At 38.5% G+C, this 27260-nt stretch overlaps 1 protein-coding gene across 4 annotated transcripts in view; it reads left to right on the top strand.

The window, feature by feature from the left end:
* EP300 (E1A binding protein p300) overlaps positions 1–27260 on the top strand; it is an 87490-nt gene that overhangs the window by 25077 nt on the left and 35153 nt on the right. For all 4 annotated transcript variants that reach the window (XM_036252359.1, XM_036252358.1, XM_036252361.1 and 1 more), the window contains 8 exons: positions 2528–2704; positions 4359–4620; positions 6729–6842; positions 7826–8071; positions 19404–19497; positions 20332–20469; positions 21881–21998; positions 22671–22845. In XM_036252359.1, coding sequence (XP_036108252.1) covers positions 2528–2704; positions 4359–4620; positions 6729–6842; positions 7826–8071; positions 19404–19497; positions 20332–20469; positions 21881–21998; positions 22671–22845 — 1324 coding nt within the window. The remainder of the gene's footprint in view (positions 1–2527; positions 2705–4358; positions 4621–6728; positions 6843–7825; positions 8072–19403; positions 19498–20331; positions 20470–21880; positions 21999–22670; positions 22846–27260) is intronic.

Raw genomic sequence — 27260 nt, 5'->3', positions numbered from 1 at the left:
TGTCAGAAATTAATTGAAACTTGATTGGTGTAGGCAGGCAAGGCAGTAACTATGTGAACAAATGTGAAGGACCAGATTCTGCTGGGATGTGGTATTTGAATAAAGAAAGACATTATGCTTATTAATGAGACATTAGGCAGCTTACAAATCTCTACATTTTATTTACATAAATAATGGACTCTTAAAAGCTTTAACTTATTGTCTGATGGTTTTTTTATGGCCTGTCATTGCAGGTTCTGTGATAGAATGGCTTTCATTTTATGTCTATCATGAATTTCCATGTGAATAATAAACAAAATTAAATGAACTATAACTCCCCCAGGTGTAAGCGTGCATATTATTGGAATTATTTTAGGATAAATATTAGTACTTTAAAAGCATATGTAGGAGCATTTGCAGCACATTTGAAACTACCAAAAGACACCTGAACATGCATTGAAGCCTATTTCTGTATTTGATTGTCCATATAATCTTACTGGCCAGATACACCTAGGAAATTCCAGTTACTGGAATCTGAATCAATGAGTTTTTTTTACTCTGCATGCTTTTCATTTAGGCTGCCCCATTCTTTTATGCTTTCACCCAAACCATGCCATTTCAGTCTCATTCCCTTTCATCACTAGGCAAATTACTTAACTCATAGTCTTCAATCTTATCTGGAAAATGTGAATATACTTTAAATATTTTTCCTTATTCTTTTGCCTTTCCACTACAGGCAAACCTTTGATCTGATAAAAATATCATATTCATAGAAATTTGCAGAGTATAGACAGTGCATGTAATTTAAAGAACTGAATTTTATTTACAGAGGTTTATGCCATTTATTTTATGACTTTTATAATTTGTTTTCCTGAGATAACGAGCTCTTTTGTAAATCCGGTTTAGGGTGGTGGTGCTACAAAGATAAATTAATTAAGGCTCTTTTCATTCTGTGCATGGTCTGGGAATGGAGACATGCATTTTAACAGATTATTTTGTCACCCGTATTGTATTATAAATAAAGGCATGAACATTTGTACCATGGTAGAAAGAGAGCTTTTTGCTGTTTAGGACAATAAACAGATGCTTCACACAGGTGGTAACTTGAAATGTATCTTAAAGGATGAGTAGAATCTAGCTGCTTCTTAGTTTTAGTTGTTCTAACTGAGTAAGCAACAACAACAACAAAAAACCCTGAAAATAGGACTGCCACTCTGTGAACTTGACTATTTTATTTCCTTTATAGGTTAGCATTCAGGAGTCAAATAGGAAAGGAAGCTACACAGCTACCTAATTTTAGGGAAAAGGAAAAGCTTAAGACAAATACTAGAGATTTAAGAAGCATGCCCTCAGATTTGCAAGTTATTGGATACTATGAAGAAGTAGTCAGGCCTCATGCACACCACGAAGGCTCTAGTATACCATGGCGTTTTTTCCCCCTTATGAATTAATTGAGGATGGAAGGCAAGAAAACCTGTTGGACATAGTCTACATAGGCCGCAATGAGGGGCTGAATTAAGACAGTGACAGTGGACATGGGCATGGATACGTGGGAAGCGTTTGAGGGTGGTGGTGTAGAGGTAGAATTTGAAAGACCCCTTGATAGAATTGGATCTGACTGAGAAGGATAAAAATCTTATATGACTCCTTTTAATTGGGCAGTAGTAGCTGTAGAGTCCTTACTTTCTCTTGAGTGTTTGCTGCATGTTTCTAGTATGCAATGATTGACTTACTTTTGATCTTACATGGAAGAATAGAATTGTAAGTAGCTTGCATCATTGTTATCACCAAAACATTTGGCTGTTGCATAATTAATGCTGTTTCAATTAATTATTATATAGTATGATGGCTCCAGATGGACTTACGTAAACATGGGTGGAGGGCTACTTTTTAAAGTACATAGAGGCTGAAAAAAAAATCAAATTATGTTAAGAGCCAAGAAGGTAATTTAATGAATAAAGAACTTAGGTTTAAGACAACAAGAAATGGTGTGGACTCTTAAGTTTATGTGCTCTATATAAAAGATTCAGATTCAAAAGTTTTAAAAATCACTGTGCCATTGTGTTCCTAAATACAAAAAGACATATTCCCTAATCCTACCAGTTTTGTACCTTTTATATAAACAAAATGCCTAAAATAAGCATTCAAATGTTTTGATATATTAAACTCTGATATATTTAGGGATAGACATGTTACTGAGTTGGATTTATTGAGCCCCATAGTTTGTACATTAAACAAAAGTGCATTTAATGCATTAAAAGTGGAGATGGCCCTGGCTGGTTTGGCTCAGCGGTTAGAACATCGGCCTGCGGACCAGAGAGTCCCGGGTTTGGTTCCCACTAAGGCCACGTACCTCGGTTGCGGTTTGTCCCCGGCCCCAGTTGGGGTCATGTGAGTGGCGACCACTCCGTGTGTCTCTCTCACATCGATGTTTCTCTCTCTTCCTCCCTCCTTCTCTCCCTCCTGCTCTATCTGAAGATAAATACAAAAGTGTCCTCGGTTGAGGATTAATAAAAAAGATTTAATTTTTTTTTCTTCTTATTTTTAGATGGGGATGATGAACAACCCTAATCCATACGGTTCACCATACACTCAGAATTCTGGACAGCAGATTGGAGCCAGTGGCCTTGGTCTCCAGATTCAGGCAAAGTCTATACTACCAAATAACTTATCTCCATTTGCAATGGACAAAAAGGCAATTCCTGGTGGAGGAATGCCCAACATGGTGGGTAGTAATCTATTTACAAATTTGTCTTTAAACTGGCATTTTAACTAAAGAATTATGTTAAACTTTCATCCCTCCTACTATACATATTACAATGTAATGGATGGCCCTTGTGATTGAGAAGGTTGTACCCTTCTTTCAGTTCACATGGTATTTTGTCACTTGTGGTATTGGTCAATAGGCTGCTGGTCCACATAGGAGCAAGTGGGGTTGCTACAGTGAAAGTTTTGACTGGAAAACAATATGGTGTTTCCTCAAAAAAGTAAAAATTGAACTGCCACTAGACCCCGTGATTCCACTTTTAGGAATATATTCTAAGAAGAAATACCAATCAAAAAGAATATATGCACCCCTATGTTCATAGCAGTGCTATTTACAATAGCTAATATCTGGAAACAGCCCAAGTGTCTGTCAGTGGATGAGTAGATAAAAATGCTGTGGTACATTTACATAATGGAATACCATGCAGTTGTAAGAAAGAAAGATTTCTTACCCTTTGAAATGACATGGAGGGACCTGAAGAGTGAAATAAGCCAATCAGAGAAAGACAAATACCACATGATCTCACTTATTTGTGGAATGTAATGAACAAAATAAGCTGTTAAATAAAATAGATCTAGGCCTGGCTGGTTTGGCTCAGCGGTTAGAGCATCGGCCTGCGGTCCAGAGAGACCCAGGTTCGATTCCTGCTAAGGGCACGTACCTTGGTTGCAGTTTGTCCCTGGCCCTAGTTGGGTCGTGTGGTGGCAACCACTCAATGTGTCTCTTTCACATTGATGTTTCTCTCCCTTCCTCTTTCCCTCCCTCACTCCCACGCTATCTGAACAAAAAATGGAAAAGTGGCCCTGGCCGGTTTGGCTCAGTGGTTAGAGCATCCGCCTGCGATCCGGAGAGACCCGGGTTCGGTTCCCGCTAAGGGCATGTACCTCGGTTGCAGTTTGTCCCCGGCCCTGGTTGGTCGTGCGGGTGGCAGCCACTCGATGTGTCCCTTTCACATCGATGTTTCCCTCTCTCTCTCTCCCTCCCACTCTGTACAAAAAAAAAAAAAAAAATGGAAAAGTGTCCTCGGGTGAGGATTAAAAAAAAAAAATAGATCCAAAGACATGGAAGTAGGGAACAGACTGACAAACATCAGAGTGGGGGAGTGGACGGGAAGAAATAACCAAAGAGCTTATATGCATAACTAATGGACACAGACAACAGGACGGTGGTGGAGGAGGCGCAGAAGCAGGGAGGAGGGTGTCAAAGGACTGACATCTGTAATTTTAAAAAATTAGGTATATTGATGCCCTGGCTGGGTTGGCTCAGCGGTTAGAGCGGTGGCCTGCGGTCCAGAGACCCGGGTTTGGTTCTCCCTAAGGGCATGTGCCTTGGTTGCAGTTTGTCCCTGGCCCTGGTTGGGTCATGTGGGTGGCAGCCACTTGATGTGTACCTTTCATGTTGATGTTTCTCTCTCTCTTCCTCTCCCTCCTACTCTGAACAAAAAATGAAAAAATGTCCTCGGGTAAGGATTTAAAAAAAAAAAAGGAGTCTGGCTTATAGTAGACTGTTCTTAAAGGTTTTAATTGAAAATGTCTATGTTCATACTTATTTAAAAATTAGCACATTATGACACCTAACATTAAGTGTGTCTTTTTATTGTTTTCTTTGTTAGGGCCAACAGCAGGCCCCTCAGGTCCAGCAGCCAGGCCTTGTGACTCCGGTAGCCCAAGGGATGGGTTCTGGAGCCCACACAGCTGATCCAGAGAAGCGCAAATTAATCCAGCAGCAGCTTGTTCTCCTTTTGCATGCTCACAAGTGCCAGCGCCGGGAGCAGGCGAACGGGGAGGTGAGGCAGTGCAACCTTCCCCACTGTCGTACGATGAAGAACGTCCTAAATCACATGACGCACTGCCAGTCAGGCAAGTCCTGCCAAGGTGAGTGAGCTTAAAGGGTTTGTGTGCCCAGCAATTAATATTTACATCAGAGAGAAGAGATAAGATATGGTCAACTCTATTTTGAGGCTCCTTTACTGTTAATGTCTTCCTCTATAGTAGGATATTCTAAAATATAGTATTATTTTGTGAGTGAATATGTAGGGATGTGATAGAAGAAAGTTTTAAAGGACTTCCTTTTGGTGATGATCCTTACTGAGTTTGATTCACCAGCATAGCATATTTTAAATATTATTGAGGGTTTGCCAACTATCATGTAACCCAATAGTAAAACAATTGCCCTGGCTAGTTTGGCTCAGCGGTTAGGGCATCAGCCTGTGGACTGGAGAGTCGCGAGTTTGGTTCCTGCTGATCCTTAGTGGCTAAGGGCACGTACCTCTGTTGCAGTTTGTCCCTGGCCCCGGTTGGGGTCGTGTGGGTGGCAACCACTCAATGTATCTCTCACACATCAGTGTTTCTCTCTCTTCCTCTCTCCCTCTCTCCCGCTCTGTCTGAAGATAAATGCAAAAATGTCTGGGTGAAAAGAAAAAAATAAAACAGTGTTATCTGACATAATTTGTGTATTTGTGGAATCATGAGAAATCTGTTTTTAAAAAATGAAGTACCCCTGGCCGGTTTGGCTCAGCGGTTGAGCGTCGGCCTGCGGACCAGAAACTCCCGGGTTCGGTTCTCGCTAGGGGCACATACCACCAAAAACAAAACAAACAAACAAACAAAAAAAGCTTATTTCTGCCCTGGCCGGTTTGGCTCAGCGGTTAGAGCGTCGGCCTGCGGTCCGGAGAGACCCGGGTTCGGTTCCCACTAAGGGCACGTACCTTGGTTGCAGTTTGTCCCCAGCCCTGGTTGGGTCGTGTGGGTGGCAACCACTCGATGTGTCGCTTCCACGTCGATGTTTCTCTCTCTCTCTCTCTCTCCCTCTCACTCTATCTGAACAAAATATCGAAAAATGTCCTCGGGTGAGGATTCAAAAATAAATAAATAAATAAATAAATAAATAAATAAATAAATAAATAAAGAATGAAGTAGATTGCACTGCTTGGTGGTGAAAAATATGGGCCCTGGCCCTGGCCAGGTGACTCCCATACACTAAAAGGTTGCAGGTTTAATTTCTGATCAGGGCACATATCTAGGTTGCAGGTTTCATCTTCTGTCAGGGCAGGTATGGAAAGTAACCCATCAGTGTTTTTTTTCATTCTCTCTCTCTCTCTCTCTCTGTTCTTCCTCTCTTCTCTTCCTTCCCTCTCTCCCTCTCTAAAAGTCACTTTAAAAAACAAAACAGCCCTGGCCAGTTTGACTCAGCGGTTAGAGCGTCGGCCTACGGTCCAGAGAGACCCGGGTTCGGTTCCCACTAAGGGCATGTACCTCGGTTGCAGTTTGTCCCCGGCCCTGGTTGGTCGTGTGGGTGGCAGCCACTCGATGTGTCCCTTTCACATCGATGTTTCCCTCTCTCTCTTCCTTTCTCTCCCTCCCACTCTGTACAAAAAATGGAAAAATGTCCTCGGATGAGGATTAAAAAACAAAACAAAACAAAACATCCTCTAGTTAAGTAGTAAAAAAAGGTGTTTATTATTATTATTATTATTTTAATATGGGCTCTGGAGTTAAGACTGCTTGAGATTGAATCCCACGTTAGGTATTCTGTGACTTTGTGCAAATTGCCCAGTTTTTGCCTGTGTCTCAACTATAGTAGTAATAGCTACCCTGTAGGGCTGTTAAGAAGATGAAATGAGCCCTGGCCGGTTTGGCTCAACGGTTAAAGCGTCGGCCTGCGGTCCTGAGAGACCCGGGTTCGGTTCCCGCTAAGGGCGCGTACCTTGGTCCCCGGCTCTGGTCAGTCGTGCGGGTGGCAGCCACTCGGATGTGTCCCTTTCACATCGATGTTTCTCTCTCTCTCTCTCTCTCTCTCTCTCCCCTCCTCCCCCCCACTCTACCTGAACAAAAAATGGAAAAATGTCCTCGGGTGAGGATTAAAAAAAAAAGAAGATGCAATGAGTTAACATCTGTGGCATTTGTTAAGTGATCAATAAGCTAACTGATAGAAATGTAAAAATATAACATGCATTTTAAAAAAGTAATTTTCTACTTTTTAGTGGCACATTGTGCATCTTCTCGACAAATCATTTCACACTGGAAGAACTGTACAAGGCATGATTGTCCTGTGTGTCTCCCCCTTAAAAATGCTGGGGATAAGAGAAATCAACAGTGTAAGTGATTGAATCTCTTGAAGCTTTTTATACCAAAAGTATTCCTAGACTCTCCCCAGTGCACTATGGTGGGATTTAGAGTATTTGATTATGTGAAGTTACTGTTACTGCCTAATTGTTTTTTCACTTTTCATTAACTTCATATTAATGAGGTTAGAATTGAACTGCTTATTACCTAAAATAAGATCCAGAAACTTAATCATTCTTTATAAAAATGATAAATGAATTTATGCTTCATTTTTAAATTCATGAAAACTTAAAAGAGTATTGCTTTAACATTGGGCAAGTTACTCCACTATTCTTATTACCTAAATATTTAGATAATTTGAAATTATTTAAAGAGGAATAAATGGAAATTCTTTTTAGAACCCTGAAATTATGCGAAACTTTTCTTAGAGAAAAGGCAAGTCAAGAGTAGAAAGATTTAAGTGCAGCTACCACACCTCTACTCTAGAAACAATTGAGCATTTAGGATTGAAAGACAAATTTGGAAATACATAATGCAGCATGTGGGAAAGGAATTAAACTTCATAAATTAATGAAGAAATCATAAATAGTCCAGTTGAAAATTGAAACTAGGAAACAGAAAATTCACTAGAGGGAGGAGATACCAAAAGTTCACTGTTAAAGTAAATGAAATACTCTCTCTCCCATCACATTAGCAGGAAAATGCTACCTAGTGTTGACATTTGTATGGCTCTAAGGCATTCATATGCTGTTTTGCTGGGAACTGTGATGCAACTTGCAGGAAGGCTTTTGAGTATTTTGGATCAAAAGCCATTTCATGCCAATCGTCTGCTTTGACCAGTCAGTTCTGTATCTAGATTTTTTTTTCCAAGGAAACAATGGAGGGAAAGATGCATGTACTGAGATGTTTCAAAAAACAGTAATTTTGTGGTTTTTAAAATCCTATTAAATGTTAGTCCTTTTATTTTATTGAACCATCTTTAATGTTGTAATTCCATTTCTTTTGTCTTGTACAGCAATTCTGACTGGAGCACCAGTTGGACTTGGAAATACTAGCTCTCTAGGGGTGGGTCAACAGTCTACACCCAGCCTAAGCACTGTTAGTCAGATTGACCCCAGCTCTATAGAAAGAGCCTATGCAGCCCTTGGACTACCCTATCAAGTAAATCAGATGCCGACCCAGCCCCAGGTACAAGCAAAGAATCAGCAGAATCAGCAGTCCGGGCAGTCTCCCCAAGGCATGCGGCCCATGAGCAACATGAGTAAGTTTGCATCCTCCCAGTGGCAAATGTGATATTGATTGTATCTGTAAATGCTATGTAATAGTAGGATTAACTCCTTTGATGATTTAGTCTGTGTGTGTACCTGTTTCCCCTACCCTTCTTAATTTTTTTGTTACATGATTAATATTTGAAGTAACTTTAAAAAAAGATTGTAGTTCCCTTGTAATCCACATACCAGAGGCAACTGCTACTGGTTTATATCCTTAATCCTTTTATGCATATGTAACTTTAAATTCTAGAAATGAAATGCCATGTGCTATTCTATAATAGGCTATTTCTTTAACACAGTGTGGCCATCTTTCACTTTTTGTACTCAATATGTCCTTTTTAATGGTTGTATAGTGTTTCACTGTATAAAGCAATCTTTAATGGATAGATAGTTAGGTTTCTGGGCTTTTGTTAGTTTGTTTGTTTGTTTGTTTGTTTGTTTTTGTGTTTTTAGCAGAATAGAAATCATTCATTCACATTTTTACAGTATTGATATCTAAATTTCTAGAGCTTAACTTCACTAATTCTTCTTAATTTCCCAGCACTGAAGTAAATGTCCAGATAAAAATTACCACCAAATACAAGTAATAAGAACACCGTATTAGTAGATTTTTAGTAGTGGTAACATTGCACACTTATTTTTTGCTACTGGCAAGTAGCTGTTGGCAAAGCTCTAATTCATTCTTAAGTTACAAATACAAATAATTTTATCATTGACTCAAAATAGAAAGTGGAGATATCTAATTTTCATGCAGTACTAGAGTCCATTGACAAGCAAACTAAATTTCACAGCACACTTAAAACTAGCTTCATTTTGAAAATAATACAAAGTTATGGATGTTAAAACTAGATCTTACCAGTATAAGCGCCACCAATTTTATAGCAATGTAAATTTCAATATTTGACACCTAGAGATTAAGTTTGCAAAATCTGCAGGCTCCACAGTCACATAGTCAAAAATCCCTGGTGTGCTAGGTGAGCACACCTAGACCCAGAGAGTTTAATTAAGTAAGTGACTGGTTCCTACTCCCTCTCCCAACAGAAACAACTAGCTACAGACAGTGAGGATTAGAACTGGTTTTATCTACTTTATGAAAAATCTCCTCATCAGAAAAATAATTGGAAATACTGTTCTTCCATTTAGTATCGTGTGATCTATGCTGTCTTTATTTTTGTAAATGATACATTAGAGATCACAAATTCCAGTTCTGCTACCTTCCAGTCACCGTCTCACATAGGTGAAGCTGAATCATGGAGTAGGAGGTTGGGTTAGTGGTTGTACATAATAGATGCCACCATTTATTAAGTCTTTATTGGAAAACCTTGGGATGTAACACAACTACCAGTTTACACAAGAGAAAAACACAAGCTAAGTTATTGGCAGCAGGAATGATGAATCACTCAACCCGAGTTAAAAAGAAACAAAAGTACACTACTAACTGTATTGTATCTTAATAACCATAGAAGCTTTTTGTTAAAATTGTATGCTTTCCCTAATGTTATACACTCATTTTATAATAAATTTTAATAAACCTGGTATGCATTTCAAGGCAGTATCTTAGTTTAGATTAACTTAAGCATCCCTATATGATAACACACTTCATACTTAGTAACTTGCTAGTTACCCATGGTTCATATGGTATGGTTTTTAAATGATGTGAGTGAACAAGCACTTTAACTCAACCAAAAAACAAACCACACACACACAAAACAGAAACAATACAAGTTAAATAAATAAGCAACACAAGTAGGAAAATTACCTTAAGCTTAACTTTAAACACCGATATCAATATGGCAAATGGAAGAGGCTCATCACTATTCAGAATGTACAAGAGAGTTGGGGGGAGGGTCGTGCGGGGAAGGTTCATAACCCTAAGGGGTATTGGACAAGTGAAGAGCGATTTCTGGTTTTCCACATTCTGCCACCATTGGTTGCTAAGTGGTGCTGCTGGGGTCATAACCTATAACCTTCATCCCAGAGAACCCCAGCATTTCTCCATGCTGTGCAAAGTCGATTGCTGGAGGAGAAGGGCTTAAAGGCCAGGCTTTACTGCTCAGGGACGTCAGACAAAAAAATCTTCTCCATCCCCAACCGAAATCGGAGCAATGGGTGTATTTGTGGAATGGATTTCTTAGCAGGGCCCTTCTGGTGATTGAAAAGTCTCCATATCCTGGTGAAGAGAATTCCCATTTTCCGGCAGCAGACCCTGTCTCCAGCCAGGTCTGCCTGACCTTCCCTGGTTTAAGCTGATGGGGAGGAGAGAGATGAGATGCGCAGCCTTTGCCTCTGCTGCCGCTGCTCCCGCGCTGGCCACCATCCTGCTCCTAGGAACCAGAGAGAGGTCGAAGCCCAGGCCTCCTTGCTGTGCATGAGGGCCCGCCTCCACTGCCTCATCCGCCTGTCTCCTGGACATCGCCGCTGAGTTATCTGGCGAGCTTCATGGGCCACCATCCTCCCCAGCTCCTCTTGGGCGGCCACTTTTTGTTATTTTAAACTGCACAAAAAAATTGTTGTGTTTTGGCTTGAAATATTCTTTAGGTTTGAAATGTGTAGAAATGAACATGGATAGTGTTAATATCGATTTTCACATATCTGGCAGCAGGAATAGTGTGCCTTTTGAAATTTTTTATTAAATGCACTTGTTTGCTTTACCTCTCCCTATGATATGAGTGAGAGGGAGGGGGGGAGAGTGCGCGGTGTTGTAATAGCCTAATTAGTGGTGTATTGTTTTCTCTAATTCTATGGTAAAACAAAGGAGATTTGCCCTATGATTATCTCTTTGCTGTTAGGCAGTGGAACCTCTAAACCATTTTGTTTAGATCCATTGCTGGTAACTTCATGACTCTTAATAGCATTTTGACTCTTATTCTAAAATTGTTTGTGGTTATGAAGTTCTTCTGTAACTAGATACTGGTTTAATTACGAATAATCAATTCACCATTCTTTTTCCTGTGAAATTTGATTTTCTTTTTTTTTTATCCTCACCCAAGGACATTTTTCCAATTTTTGTACAGATAGAGTGGGAGGGAGAGAGAGGGAGAGAGAGAGAGAGAGAAAAACATCGACGTGAAAGGGACACATCGAGTGGCTGCCACCCGCACGACCAACCAGGGCCGGGGACAAACTGCAACCGAAGTACGTGCCCTTAGCGGGAACCGAACCCGGGTCTCTCCGGACCGCAGGCCGACGCTCTAACCGCTGAGCCAAACCGGCCAGGGCTGAAATTTGATTTTCATCCTTCTATTAGTATTTGCAGTAGGCTTTAGTTTATGCCAATTATTTAATTCTAAATTAGGAAACAAAATTGGGCATAGTTTTTCAAAAATGTAATCTGTTGGTTCTTGTGTTTAACTTAAGGAAGTGTGCACTATTTTATAACAAGCAGTGCTAACTTGTTAAACAATTATTTTGTGTGTTTAAAAAACGGAACCAGAAATTAGGATAAGAGCCATCCTGCCTTTTCAGGCTTGTATTCAAGCTCTTGTGTAGTATTAAAAGTATACTAAAAGGGGTTAAAAATAGAGACCTGGGTCTTCTTTTTTCCCCTCTTCTAGCTTTTTTTTTTTTTTTTTTTTACTTAGAATGTTTTTGGTTTTTTTTCCCTCTCCCTCCTGTTATAAGTATGCATCTTCCTTGAATTTTAGGTTCTTGACCCAATGCAGTTGACTGTCGCTGGCCTGGATTTTTCATTTGTATAATTGGATATTTTCCATTAATTAAAAAATTTCTGCATGTAGTTTCTACTTTAGCTCTTTATATCTCCTATTGTGCCATCTGTGTAAGTGCATTTGTTTATACTTGTATACACAGAATTATTTGAAAGTTAGCTTCTTGGGATCCCCCCCTCCCCCATTTCTCAGTGTCTTTTCTTTATTTTAGGATTAAATTTGAAACTAAATGAATTTTTATCTACCTTTTACTGTTAATGGTGACTTTTTAGTAATAATCATCATTATTATAAACCAAAACTTCAAGAATACCTCAGTATTTTTTTTGTTGTTTAGATCCCATTTTGAAAACCATTATAAAGAAAACATATACTGCCCTGGCCGGTTTGGCTCAGCGGTTAGAGCGTCGGCCTGCGGTCCCGAGAGACCCGGGTTCGGTTCCCGCTAAGGGCATGTACCTCGGTTGCAGTTCGTCCCCGGCCCTGGTTGGTCGTGCGGGTAGCAGCCACTCGATGTGTCCCTTTCACATCGATGTTTCTCTCTCTCTTCCTCTCTCCCCCTCCCACTCTACCTGAACAAAAAATAGAAAGAAAAAAAAAGACAACATATACTGCTTTTTAGTTTAGAACATTCTCATCGTTTCTGTTCATCAGGCACAACCCCAATAGGCAAAGGCCTAATAGTGAAGTGTTTTTCCTTTTAAAATAAAGCCCCTTTGCCCAGCCGGTGTGGCTTAGTGGTTGACCGTCAACCCATGCACCCCCAGAGGTCGCTGGTCAGGGCACATGTCCAGGTTGTGGGCCAAATCCCCAGTGGGGGGCATGCAGGAGGCAGCCAGTCGATGTTATCTCTCATCGATGTTTCTATCTTTCTCTCTAGAATCAATACAGAAAAAAAGTAAAATAAAGCCCCTTTTTAAAAAATATATATATTTTTTTATTGAAAATTTTTAGAGAGGAAGCGGGAGGGAGATAGAGAAACATCAATGACAGCCCTGGCTGGTTTGGCTCAGCGGTTAGAGTGTCAACCTGTGGTCCAGAGAGACCCAGGTTTGATTTCTGCTAAGGGCGCGTACCTTGGGTGCAGTTTGTCCCTGGCCCTGGTTGGTCGTGTGGGTGGCAGCCACTCGATGTGTTCCTTTCACGTTGATGTTTCTCTCTCTCTCTCTCTCTCTCTCTCTCTCTCTCTCTCTCGCTCTTTCTCTCTCTCTCTCCCTCCCCCACTCCTTCTGAACAAAAAAATGAAAAAAGTCCTCTGGTGAGGATTAAAAAAACAAAACAAAAAGAGAAACATCAATGACAGAAACATTGATGTGAGAAAGGCATCTCAATCAATTGCCTCCCAAACATACCCTAACCTGGATTGCAGGTTCGATCCCTGGCCCCTGTTGGGGTCGTTTGGGAGGCAGCCAATTGATATGTGTGTGTGTGTCTCCCTCCCTCCCTTCCACTCTGTCTGAAAATCAGTGAGAAAATATCCTCCGGTGAGGATTAACAAAAACAAATAAAATAGTACATTATCTTTATGTTGAAGAGTATCCCTTGTATTTTCCTTTTCTTTTTTCCTGAGTTCCCTAAAGCTTAAATCAGTTATTTTCAGCCTTTTTTTTTTTTTATCCTCACCCAGGGACATATTTGCATTTTTATTTTCAAATAGAGCAGGAGGGAGAGAGGGAGGGAGAGAGAGAAACATTGATATAAGAGAGACACATCTACTTGTTGACACCTGCATAACCCGGGGACAGACTGCAACCAAGGTATGTGCCCTTAGCAGGAACCGAACCCTGTACTCTCTGGTCCGCGGGTTGACGCTCTAACCCGAGCCAAACCGGCCAAGGCCAGCCTTTTTTAAATCTCACGGCACATATAAACTAATTACTAAAATTCTGCGGCACACCAAAAAATAAATTTTTGCCGATGCGACAAAACATGATAGGTATAATTTTGATTGATTTATCCCGCCTCTCCCCCGCAAATGATAATTACCCACCTTTTTTGCTCCAAAGTGACTTTTTAGGAAACCAGATACCAAGAATTGACCAATCAGATGGCAACTGTATCATGTAACGTGACCAATATGCAACTTTATTATATGATCTATATATATTTATGATTTAAGACAAGGCATTCACACAGGATGGCTATTGTTGTATTAACTGTTGTCATCTTTTTATTTGACAATCTAAGGACAAAGAGGTCGGTACTACTGGCTAAATAGTCTGGCATTGCATATTTTAAAAATTCTTGAGGCACACCAGCTGAAAATCGTTGGTCTAGATAATAAGTAGAGGAAATAAATAGTAAAATGAAATCACTGTTACTGAGTCATGTAATTTTCTCAACAGTCTTTGTGGGGGGGGATAAAAAGAAGTATTGATTGCATATTATGAACATGTGACTGCCTTTTCACTTCACACCAGAATCTTAAGCAATTTATCATTTTAAATAAAACTTTATATTTTTGGGTTATGTTTGGGGTTTTTTATTATAAGTATTTCAGGTGCTTAAAGTGATCTTTTAAGGCTTCTATCATTATAAATCTTATCATTGAATATAATAGTTTTGATGGTGATCAGAAATATGACTCTGGAATTGCAACTTTGCCTTAGCCCAGTATCATGTTATCAGAGGAGTAAAGAAATACACAGTTTTAATTAATCAAGTTAGTGTCAATACCTTTATTTTCTTAATTTTTTGATGTGTCTTACGATTTTGAAATACTAAACCAAGGTTTTTTCACTTCTGTTTTCTTCCACTGATGGTCTTTATTTTAGGATACTTCAGGTTTGGACCTAAATCCACACTAGGACTATATTGTGTTCCCTCAACAGTGTAAGACTTTTGTTGTGTTCCCCAACACGATAAATTTTTATCCCACTTGTGAACAAAAGCAATTTACTTGACTATATTTACATTTACTTAGCAAACTAAAATGTTTGTCTTTTATGTTTTTACAATGGTTAATGCTATCAGGTCTCACCCATATTATTTTAACCCTAAATTATTCTTGGGAGCACTTCTAAGAGATAGATTGGATACATTATGATTAGACATCTAAGCCCTAGCTGGGTAGCTCTGTTAGAGCATTGTCCCACTATGCCATGGTTGCATGTTCGGTCGCCTGTCAGGGCATATACAAGAAACAACCAATGAGTGTATAAATAAGTGTAACAACAAATCAGTGTCTCTATCCCCCCCTCCCCCCCATCAAATCAGTAAATTAAAAAAATGTTTTTAAATCTAGAGAGAAACTGTCAGGATATTTGAGTCATATGTGTTCCTTCCTAACATCAATTTAAAACATTCTGGGTTTACCTTGGCCGGTGTGACTCCGTTGAACATCTGTTGAACAGGTTGCAGGGGTCGATTTCTGGTGGAGGGCATGCAGAAAGCAGCCCATAGTTTCTCTCTCTCTCCCTTCCTCTCTAAAGTCAATAAAAACATTTTAAAAATGTAGAATAAAATATTCTGGGTTCTTCATAGTTATTGCAGGCTTAAGGTTAAAAGTATTATTTTGGTGACCTTTTTTCTCCTTTTCTAAAAAGTGTGTTTTGTTTATTATTTTAATTATGTTTGCTTACTGTTAATCCTCACCTGGGGGTGTTTTTCTTTTTAAATTTTTTTTTTTATTCTTATTTTAGAGAGAGGAAGGGAGAGAGAGAACATCGATGCCCTCCCCCACCACTACCACTGGGGATCAGGTCCACAACCTGGGCATGTGCCCTGATTGGGAATCGAACTGGTGACCTCTTGGTGCATGGGTTGAAACTCGGCCACTGAGCCACACCAGCTGTGCCTGAGGATATTTTTCACTGATCTTTTTAGACAGTGGAAGGGAGGGAGGGAGAGACAGACAGACAGACACAGACATTGACTGGTTGCCTCCTGCACAACCCCAGCTGTTCAGAGATCGAACATGAGACCCTTCAGTCCAAAGGTCAACACTCTGACCACTAAGCCAAACCGGCCAGAGCTCTTTTGTGTCTTTTGATTTAAAATTCATCTCACTCTTTATTCTTCACACATTGACTTTTGATGAGTCCTATAGATTGTCCCTAAATTTGGATTTCTCTGATTGTTTTCTTATATACAGAACCTTAAACAACACAAGTTTAAACATAACAGATCCATTTATACATAGGTGTTTTTTAGTTAATGTCCGGTCGGCCTTCTGTGTTCTTAGGTTTCGAATCTCTGGATTCAGCCAACTGTGGATGTACATTGATTTGCATTTGAGAATCCAAGGATCCAGAGAGTCAACCATGCATTTTATATAAGGGACTTGAGCATGGCAGATTTTGGCGTCCACAGGGTGTCCTGTAACCAATCCCCTGGGGATACTGAGGGACAGCTGGGTTTTGAGGGAGTCAAAAGTTAGTTGGATTTCTGACTGTGTGGGAGGTTGATGCCCCTACCTCCCATGTTGTTAAAGGGTCAACTGTAATTAGATCAAGTTTAAACAGGATGAGAGGGGAAGGGAGAGGGAGAGAGACATCAGTCGGCTACCTCCGCATGCCACTTATTGTGGACCAATCCCACAACCTCAGGTATGTGCCCTGACTGGAATCGAACCAGAAACCTGTTGTATGGAAAGACTCTCAACTAACTCAGGCACACCTGCCAGGCTCTTGGGACTCTTTATTTGTCTTTAGCCTTGTACTATCCATATCATCTTGTTTTATTTCTGACCTTCATATTATATTCTACTTTTCAATTATTTAATGGAAACTCAGGAACTATTACTATCAATAACTTCTGAGTTTTGTATGCTCTTCTGAAAGTTTTGTGTTCCAGCCCTGGCCGGTTTGGCTCAGCCGTTGGAGCGCTGGCCTGCAGCAGACCAGAGAGTCCTGGCCGGGTTCGGTTCCCGCTAAGGGCACATACCAAAAAATAAATAAAAGTTTTGTGTTTCATATATTTGGTAGATAGGATCTCTATTTTATGCTGTTGGATTTTTAGAGAAAGTGTTATTTGTGTTTATGGATCTATGTCATACTGTAGCATGTAGTACTAGGTAGGATGAAGCACCTAAGGTATGTAGTACTAGGTAGGATGAAGCACCTAAGTATGTTTATATTGATGCTTCCATTGGAAAAATATGTTCACAGTAACAGCTTGAGATGACAAATGTGTCTCCCACTGTGACAGAACTGGCTGTAATGTTAGAACATTCTCAAGAGTTATAAATTTTAGGTACCTATGATTGACAAGGATATTTGAATAATTGATAAGCAGCATTCATTCAGGTATGCTTTCTGCTGGGAAAAACATACCAAAGGAACATGTTCACTGTAACATCACTAGTCTGAATGGGCAGTTAAATTATTAAGTAGACAAAACTACAGAATCTCTATTACATGTCAGGTTATCAAGATTCTGTAGCAGGGAGGGAAGAGGGAATCCCCTCTGGAGCCCCAAATTAGCTTTTCATTGTAAGCCTTCCACAATCACATTCTTAATCTTCTAGTTTCTATTGATTTCACTTATTCTGTAAAGATTTTTTTAGTATGGGATTCCTCCTAAGGATTAGAAAACAAAAATGTATTCTCGCTGAATTCTTTTTTGTTTATATTTTCTTTTCCTTATTCTCTGGCAGTGCCAGTAACATCTGGCTTCTTGCATTTTTGTATTCTCACGTGAATGCTTACTCTTAACCATCTTACATACTAATCTCTGTAAGGGTATCCCTTCTGAAGTTATGATTGAGCCATTACTTGACATCAGTGTCAAATATTAAGTGGACTGAGAAACTTTGGAGAGAATGTTTTGCTGTGTTTTCATGTGCCATCAGAAGGCAGTAAGATAAGCAGATTAATATATAGTTTAATCTCTTTTTCTTTTAACTCTAGTCTATACTGTTGCCACCAACGAAACAAACCTGTGTTAAGGGTACATAAATTTTCTCCCCAGACCGCAGGCGGATGCTCTAACCACTGAGCCAAACCGGCCAGAGCTACATAAATTTTCTAAAAGACCACTTTCAGCAACTACCGTTAACAGCCAGCCTGTGCTGTCACAGAAGCAACATTCTGCCTAAGCATTTAGGAAGCAGTGATGTTCAAAGAAAACAACAGCATTTTTCTTCATTAAACATTGTTTACAAATCTAGCTAATTTTAAGCACTTTAGTGGAAAGTTTTTTTTCTTATTTTAAACTAAAATACAGGTACACTAATAGAATTGTGTAACATAAGTGTTGTTTAACCACATGAAACTGGTCTATTGTGCACATTGCTGTTGGATTATTTTTTTAAAACAATTTTTATTAAAATTATTAATTGAAGAATATATGCACACAGAGATAGACCGGTTTGAAGGAGTATACTTACATTTTAAATGTTTAATTTTAACCAAAACACTGCCTTTTGTTCCCCTCTGTAGGGCGATCATTATACTTAGGTTCCTTATGTCCTTACATAAATTGTCTGTGCTTATGAAAGCCTATGCATGTATACTTCAGTTTTAGAAACAGTTTTGATTCTAATTTTGGGGGGGGGTTTGCTTCTTTTAACATCATTATATTTGTGTCTTTTCATACGTATATGAACATCAATGTAGGAAGAACTCCTAAGTAAAAGAATATGTGCATGAATATTTTTGTTAGCAGTTGCCAAATAGCCCTCCCAACAGAGTGTCAGTTTACACACCTATGAATTTTCATTGAAAATGCTTCTTTCCCCAATTCTTTCTCAACACTTGGTATTTTCAAACTTTAAAACATTTTCACAGCCCTGGCCAGTGTGTCTTAGTGGTTAGAGTGTCGGCCTGTGCACCTGAGAGTCATGAGTTTGATTTCCTGTCAAGGACACATACCTGGGTTGCAAGTTGGATCCCTGGCAGCTTGCAGGAGGCAACCAGTCGATGTGTCTCTCTCACATTGATGTTTCTCTCTCCCCCTCTTTTCCTCCCCCCCACCTTCCTCCCTCCCTCCTTTCCACTCTATAAAAATCAATGGAAAAAATATCTTCGAATGAGGATTAACAAAAAATAAAAAAATTACAAAATGCTGCCCTGGCCGGTTTGGCTCAGCGGTTGGAGCGTCGGCCTGCTGTACAGAGAGACCCAGGTTCGGTTCCCGCTAAGGGCACGTACCTCGGTTGCAGTTTGTACCCGGCCCTGGTTGGTCGTGTGGGTGGCAGCCACTCGATGTGTCCTTTCACATCGATGTTTCTCTCTCTCTCTCTTTCTCTCTCTCTCTCCCCCTCCCGCTCTATCTGAACAAAAAAATGGAAAAATGTCCTCGGGTGAGGATAAAAAAAAAAATTTATAAAAAGACATTTTCAGAGTTTCATACATGAAAAATATGTTTTAAGTTTTACTATAAGTACAGTTGAACATATTTGCAGTTTTTTAAGGTATTGTATTTGTTTTTATGTAAATTGTTCCTTTCCTATTGGATTGTTCATCTTTTTCTAATTGGTTTGTAAAGGTACTTCTTGTATTAGCCTTTATATATGTGTTGCTAGTTATACTGTTAATAATTATTATACATGCTGCTAGTATTTTCTACCCCTGATCTGAATTTGGGGTCTTAAAAGGATAAAAATTTCTTGTGATAATTTCTTCTAGGACTTTTATAGCTTTTCCTTCTTTTTTTATTTGTTTTTTTGTTACTGGTATTTTAAATAGTCTGTGTTGTTTTTTGTTTTGACCTAGATGCTAATCCTATGGGAGTAAATGGAGGTGTAGGAGTTCAAGCGCCGAATATTCTTTCTGATTCAATGTTGCATTCAGCCATAAATTCTCAAAAGTAAGTTTTTTTTTGGTTTATGCTCTGTGTCATTTTCCAAACTCTTGTTAGAATTTCTTATAGTTTTTTTTTTCTTTTTTTGACCTGAAGATATCCTTTAAATAAAGACAAATATGATGTTTAATTCCATACTTTTAGGCTATATATAACCTGTTTGAAATTGTATCAATTATTTGGTGTAACCTACACCTTCCTATACATAGTAGGGAGTTGCAATATGCAGCTACTTAAAAAATGAGTTTGCTCTGTCCCAGTGTTTAGAATTAGTCCATTGCCCAACGAATTCCCTGGCATAAGGTGCGTCAAAATGACAGCTTAGTCTTATAACACAAGACTTAGTCTTCTAAATCCAAGTATTTTTCCTCATAACATAATGAAATGTTGTGGGTGTACACTTTTCCCTCACAGAAGCACAGACACATTTACACTATCTCCCCACCTTTATGTAGTAAATACATTTGTCACAGTGTATTTAGACTCATTGCACTCATCACTTTTTTTTTTTTTTTTATCCTCACCCGAGGACATTTTTCCATTTTTTGTTCAGGTAGAGTGGGAGGGAGAGAGAGGAACAGAGAGAGAGAGAAACATCGATGCGAAAGGAACACATCGAGTGGCTGCCACCCGCACAACCAACCAGGGCCGGGGACAAAGTGCAACCGAGGCACGCGCCCCTAGCGGGAACCGAACCCGGGTCTCTCAGGACCGCAGGCCGACGCTCTAACCGCTGAACCAAACCGGCCAGGGCGCACTCATCACTTTTAACTCTACTTAAATGAGATCTCCTTGCTCCTGCCCTCTTCACTAAAACTATTTCATCTCTCTGTTTTAAAGCCCAATGATGAATGAAAATGCCAGTGTGGCCTCCCTGGGTCCTATGCCAACAGCAGCTCAGCCATCCAGTACTGGAATTCGGAAACAATGGCATGAAGATATTACTCAGGATCTTCGAAATCATCTTGTTCACAAACTGTAAGATTGTAGGCATGTCTTATTCATAAAGAGTTACCATGTCAACATGCTTTCATTCTGCCAGGCACTTAACCACAAGAGGAATATTATTGATTTTTCTATAGCCTGGCTGCTGATATGCTCCTGTGGCTTTCTTGCTTCCTAGTTAGTCTCTGCCTCTCAAGTTTTCACCATCATTTGTTAGGAATCTTTCAGCTTTAATAATATATGAACTATTTATTACTGCCTAGTGACAGTAATAAATATATTAGTTAAAAATTATTCATTTTAGTGTTACTGCCTTTACAAAATTTATAATTTAAAAAGGAAAACTAAGTCTCAAGTTACTAGAATATAGCAGTGGCAACAGTTTTTTGTTATCCCTGGTGAAGCTGTTGTTTTGACAAGTTGAATCCAGTAGGATGGTCTTCTGATCCTCAGAAAAAGTACACATACCAATAGTTTGTGAAATAGTCTACAGTGTTTGTTGTTAAGTTGATATATACCAGGCATTCTGCCTCACAAACGCTGTCTTCTTTAAAGAGTGCTATCCAGAATAAAGAGGGGAAAGGACAATAGAGTGGGAAAACATGATGTGCCCAATATCAGAAAGATAGAGCTTGGATCTCTGTGATTACAGAACTTATACTTCAAACAACACACGGCGTTGTTATTTTTGGAGATAGCGGTCTTTTTTTTTCCTTTGTTCTTCACTTAATAGAGCAATTTTGTTCATTCCATCCATATTCTTTATTTACTGAACAGAGATAATTATTTGGGTAGATCATCTGACTTGATGTTACCTTTTTCACCAACTCAAGTATTCTTCTGAATTTCTGTTTATTTCCCTTCTGGTTCCTTCAGGTACTGTACAACTGAACATGAGATATCCAAATGATAAAATTAGTGTCTAGAAACCACATTTGTCAGTTTTTAGGAACATGGGTATCATGCATTTCTGCCCCCCTCCACTTAAAGTTTTTTATCTTTTAAGATTTCATAATGATGATTAGGTTTTATTTTATTTACTAAGCTGAATAAATTTAGGAGAGAGAAGGATATGAAGGTTGTTGCTAATTGATACTATACCAAAGGTCAGGTTTTCTTGCTTCCTTTATGCAAATTACACAGTATACTATTTTGCTCCAAATTAGAGCCACAGGGAGGGGCCAGAGAGTATATTTATAGAATCATTTCTTATATTCTGGTCAGGAAAACCTTTTGTTTACCACAAAAGGACAGTTTTATTTTGGCCAGTATTTTATATTTGAGCACATTGCACCCTTCATTTTTAAATTTTATTTAATGTGTATATATTATACAAAAATGAGAAAATATTAATAAAAAAAATTTAAAGTACTGTACATTTCTATGATGAGTTAAAAACAAAAAGCTGATGTGATATAACAGTTGTAGGATTCTCTATTTTTAGTGTTCAAGCCATATTTCCTACTCCGGATCCTGCGGCTTTAAAAGACAGACGGATGGAAAACCTAGTTGCATATGCCCGGAAAGTTGAAGGGGACATGTATGAATCTGCAAATAATCGAGTGAGCACCTGTTTTTTCTGTATAAATTCAGAAATGGACCTGTTCTGGTTGCTTAGTTTATTCCTCTTTGTAACATGTACTTCAGATGATACCCTTTAGCTGTCCTGTCTTATTCTCATTGTGCATAGTCAAGATAACAAAATAATTTTCATGAAGTGTATGTCATTGAGAATTTTACATTTTCCTCTTATTAATACAGTGCACTCATGTGGCACTTTATCTGGGTTGTCCTTCTGTCAACTTATAAAGTGGTTGAGCTGTTTCTAGCTCTGGGCTATTTTCACTACAATATGGTGAATCAGCTGCTTAGTATTTTCATCTCAAGTAGTAGTACAGTTTCTCTGCATCAGTTGAACTTTCTTCTCTAAATTGGCACTTCTTAAACATGTAGCATAGCATAATATTTGTGTGTGCTGTAAATTGCCACCACATACTTTGTAAACCTACTTTGAGATGTCAACTTTAATATGTACATTCATAATAAAGCTGCTTTTCATGTGATCATTCAGAAATGAGTTCATATTTGAATGATTCAAGAAAGTAGATTAGGTTCCTCCCACTTTGGGTTTCTGCCTACCTCTTGAAGTGAAGCTAAAACCTGTTCTTAGCTCATTTTTTCTGTTACCTAATACTGATTTTTGGTTTTCTTCTTTATTTCCAAAATTCAAAAAGGCGGAATACTACCACCTGTTAGCTGAGAAGATCTATAAAATCCAGAAAGAACTAGAAGAAAAACGAAGGACTAGACTACAAAAACAAAACATGCTACCAAATACTCCAGGCATGGTGCCAGTTTCCATGAATCCAGGGCCTAACATGGGGCAGCCACAACCAGGAATGACTTCTAGTAAGTGCTTTTTGTTATAGTTGATTTGGGGAATATTTGGAAATAAATGATTTCTCACCAAAGTCATTAATTTACATTAACTTATGCAAGTATTCTAGTTTCTGATGACCCTTTTTTGCCATGCAGAGAAAAGAATATATCCTCTGGTACAAACAGTAGTTGAACAGTATATTTAAGATTTCTGCGAATGATACTTAAAATGTCTTGATAATCTGGCATCATTTGAGAGCCCAGATACTCCCCTCTCACAGTGCACCTAGAAAAAGGTAGCCCACAGGTTTTCACTGACTTGCATACGGTGGCAACCTATAGGTGTAGACTGAGCAGGTTCAAAGGCTCCATCAGCTTTCATACATCCTAAACACACAATGTTATATTATTTACATTGACACAGTATGTTCAAAGTCTAAAAACTGTTTTTTACAAGCATCATTTAAAAGTCAATCTTGACCGTTTCAGTGTTCTAATATAGCAGCCGTCTCACCTAATGAATTAACCAGATAGCCAGGATTACTATTCATTGTCTTATTCATTTATTCATTGACTTGTTGGCAGGTTCCAAGCAGTGAAATGTGGAGTTAGGTACACAATAGCGAGAAAGAATATAGGCTATTTAAGTGATGTGAAGAAAAGCTGTGATAGGAAAGAGGCTGTATTATAAGTAGCACCATCTGAGCTAGCAGGTATCAACTCTTATATGCCATTAGTAGATTATAGCTAGGCTTAGAAATTCATCCTTGTCAGGCCTTGACATAAAGTGAAGAACAGTTGGTTGCCACTGGCCTCTAGCAACCTCATTTGTTAACTGCCATGTGCTAGATGTATTTTCTCATTGTATGATGGAAAGAATTGAGAAGAGGAATAGCATTTCTGGCTAAGGGAATAGTGTACATGGAGGCCCACTGGCAAGGGAAAGTGCAGGTATCTTTTGAGTAGGTAGAACAAATGTTCAGAAACAAAGTCAAGACTAGAGTTGAGACTGCTTCAGTGCTAATGGTTTGAATGAGGGGTGTAACTAAGGTACAGAAACAAGTGGACAAATTTGAGATGCTTGGGCGTGGTGGAATTTATTTGAATTCTTTAGAAATTAGAGCCAAGTTTAAAGTCTGTGAGGTACTAATTTGTAGTGCTATTTTAGAGTAAAAACAGTGCAGGCAGGCAGAACACGTGTTAGTGGAACTGAATAGCCCTAAGTATATGTTGACTTTCAACTTACACTAAATCTGACATTTTGTAGAAGGAGATCTCTACCTTACCCCATACACAGAAATTAATTGTAGAAGAATAAAAAGTTTTAAACTTTAAACAAAAAACCCTGAAAGTATAATATAGAATACTGAAGAAAACATAAAATGAAATGAGAAAGAGCTCTAAACTAAGAAACGAAAGATACCATAAACATGATTAGTATTGAAAATATTTTCCTTGGTCTGTCTATTAAAGATATTAATAGAAGAAATATTTGCGAAGAAAAGTGGGAAAAGAAAATTAATAAGTAAAGTCAGTGCAGACCTTTTTGGGTCTCTAAAGGTTAAAATGGGCATTAGTGACAATGTGACCTAAAAAAATATGTACTGTTGGTAAGAATTTAAATGGTTGTTCATTCTTTTAAATCCAAATGCTCCAGAAACATACTGAAGTGCCCCAGTATTAAGTGATGTTCAAGCTATGGCTGAGTGAGTGACAGCTCTAAAGTGATTCCACCTACCTCTTCTTGCGTAAACAGCACAGCCTAAGCCAACTGCTCCCTATACAGAGATAAATAACAATTAGAATGAATCCAATCTGGGGTCCTTGAGTTGATAAATTGAAACTGCAAGGGAAAGTCACAATCAGCATAATAGAAAAAGCATTTGAAGAATTATTCCAAAAAATGAAATTTTTAGCAGAAAAAATTGCTACATGAGACCGAAAATATAAAAAGACTGCAGAGGATAGAAAGGCACTGGGCGTGTTGACAAAGTTAAAATCTGTATTACCAATAACAAAACAGAAGGTAGGACTTAAACAGCTTTATTTTAAATGGTTCAAAATAAAATGGAAAAGAAATATAATCAGTAGGGAGATATAGATTAAAAAAAAGCAGATTTGAAAGTGCTAACAACCTAATAATGTAGGTGCTGTTATATTCCCATTTTACAGAAGAGGAACTAAGGCATAGAGAGGTTACCTAACTTTCCATGGTAAAGGTTAGTGAGTTGCAGAACCAAGAATCAAACCCCCAGGTATTCTGTATTCAGTCTTCTTTAAACTATCAAGATGTTAAATAAACAAATTAATAGGGTTAAAATGTAAGAAAAGAAAATTTTTTTGAAAGAAAAGGCTGAATCAGTAAACCAAGCCTAGCTTATCACTCTATCTTAATGAAAATGTAGCTGAGGAAATAAAACCAGAAATTATCCAGAAAACCAAACCAAACCATAAAGGAATGAAAAATTTGACTTAAGTGAAAAACCTGAAGTGTGCCCATAAGGGAGAAACGGGTTTAATAAGGTAGAAAACCATACATGGCACCCCTATGTTCATTGCTGCATTATTTGCAGTAGCCATGGTATGTATGTATATATGTGTGTGTATATATGAAGTATTTGGCTATAAAAAATATTTTGTTACTTGCAATAACATGGATGATCTGAGAGTATTATGCTAAATGTAATAAGTCAGGCAGAGAAAGACAAGTACTATGTATACCACTTATATGTGGATTCTTTTTGAAAACATAAAAACGAGCCTCCAGTGGGGGGCACGCAGGATACAGCCAGTCGATGTTCTCTGTCATTGATGTTTCTTTCTCTCTCTCTCCCTCCCTCCCTTTCTCTCTCCAAAGTCAATAAAGAAAACATATTTAAAAAATAAATAAATAAAAACAAACTCATAGAACAGATCGATGTTGCTAGAGGCAGAGGGTGAGAGGTGGGCAAAATGGGTGAAGCAGGTCAAAAGGTACAAATTTCCAGTTATAAAAGTCCTGGGGATGTAATAATGTACGGCATGGTGACCATAGTTGTTAAAGCTGTGTTTTGTTTTGTTTTTTATAATGAGAGATTAACAATCATAATCTCTTTTTTTTTTTATCCTCACCCAAGGACATTTTTCCATTTTTTGTTCAGATAGAGCGGGAGGGGGAGAGAGGAAGAGAGAGAGAGAGAAACATCGATGTGAAGGGACACATCGAGTGGCTGCCACCCGCACGACCAACCAGGGCCAGGGACGAACCGAGGTACATGCCCTTAGCGGGAACCGAACCCGGGTCTCTCAGGACTGCAGGCCGACGCTCCAACCGCTGAGCCAAACCGGCCAGGGCAACAATCATAATCTCTTTTTTAATTCTCACCCAAGGACATGTTTTTATTGATTTGAGAGAGAAAGGGAAAGAAAGAGAGAAACATTGATGTGAAAGATACATCGATCAGCTACCTCCCGCAAGTGCCCTGACTGGGAAGCATACCCACAACCACTTGTACAGGACTACGTTCCAACTAACTGAGCCACCCGGCCAGGGCACTGTTGTTGCACATTTGCACTACATAGTTGATAAGAGAGTAGATCTTTAAAATTCTCATCACAAGAAAAGAAAATTGTAACTCAGTATGGTGAGGGATGTTAACTAGACTTACTGTAGTGATCATTTCACAGTATGTACAAATATTAAACCATTATGCTATACACCTGAAACTAAGAAAAGTGGATAACAGTTTTCACACTGATGTATTAAGTTGAGTGAATTTATTTTTATCTAATTTTTAGATTTGCATGAGAAAATGATTGTAAGAGGAAGAATTATGAAAGATTTGAACTTTCTCATTTTTTGCAAAATGTAATAATGCATTTATTATATAATCAAAGGGTAACTATGGTATAGGTCATTGTATTGGCCTAGAAACATGTTCATAGTAAGTGAATATAAGCAACATGTATGTACAGTCTGAAAAAGATTAAACTAATTATTAATTAGGTTGAGTGGGAGTTAACTCAATTTTTTTATAAAAACTTTAAAAGTTGATGACAGACAAATGTATGTATTATAACCTGATATTTTAAATTGTAGCATATTCCCAGAAAACAGTTCTATAAGAAATAAATACTAATCTGTTAGCATTGGTTTCTTATGGGGGTAGTAGGATTCCTGTATAACTTGGTGTTGTGTCAAAGTTTGTGACTGATCTATATGTGTATTTTTGCATTACGAGAGTATTTATTTAAATGTGAATGGTGGCCATTTTAATTAATGATTTTAAATGTACACATATGTTCTTTGTAAATATTTATCTTAAAAACTATCAGCAAAGTGTTCCTTCAAATGTTCATCAGATGTTTCTTATGATAAATGAAAAATTAAGTTACTTAATAAGCCAAAAGTGGATTTTGTGACAATTTATGTCATGTAGTCAGTAAATAAAACATCATGAACACTG

This window comes from Molossus molossus, unplaced genomic scaffold (genome assembly GCF_014108415.1).
Source record: "Molossus molossus isolate mMolMol1 unplaced genomic scaffold, mMolMol1.p scaffold_m16_p_10, whole genome shotgun sequence".
NCBI classification, from domain to species: Eukaryota; Metazoa; Chordata; class Mammalia; order Chiroptera; family Molossidae; genus Molossus; species Molossus molossus.
Note: the sequence above shows the minus strand (reverse complement) of the source record. Positions and strands in the feature narration are given on the sequence as shown.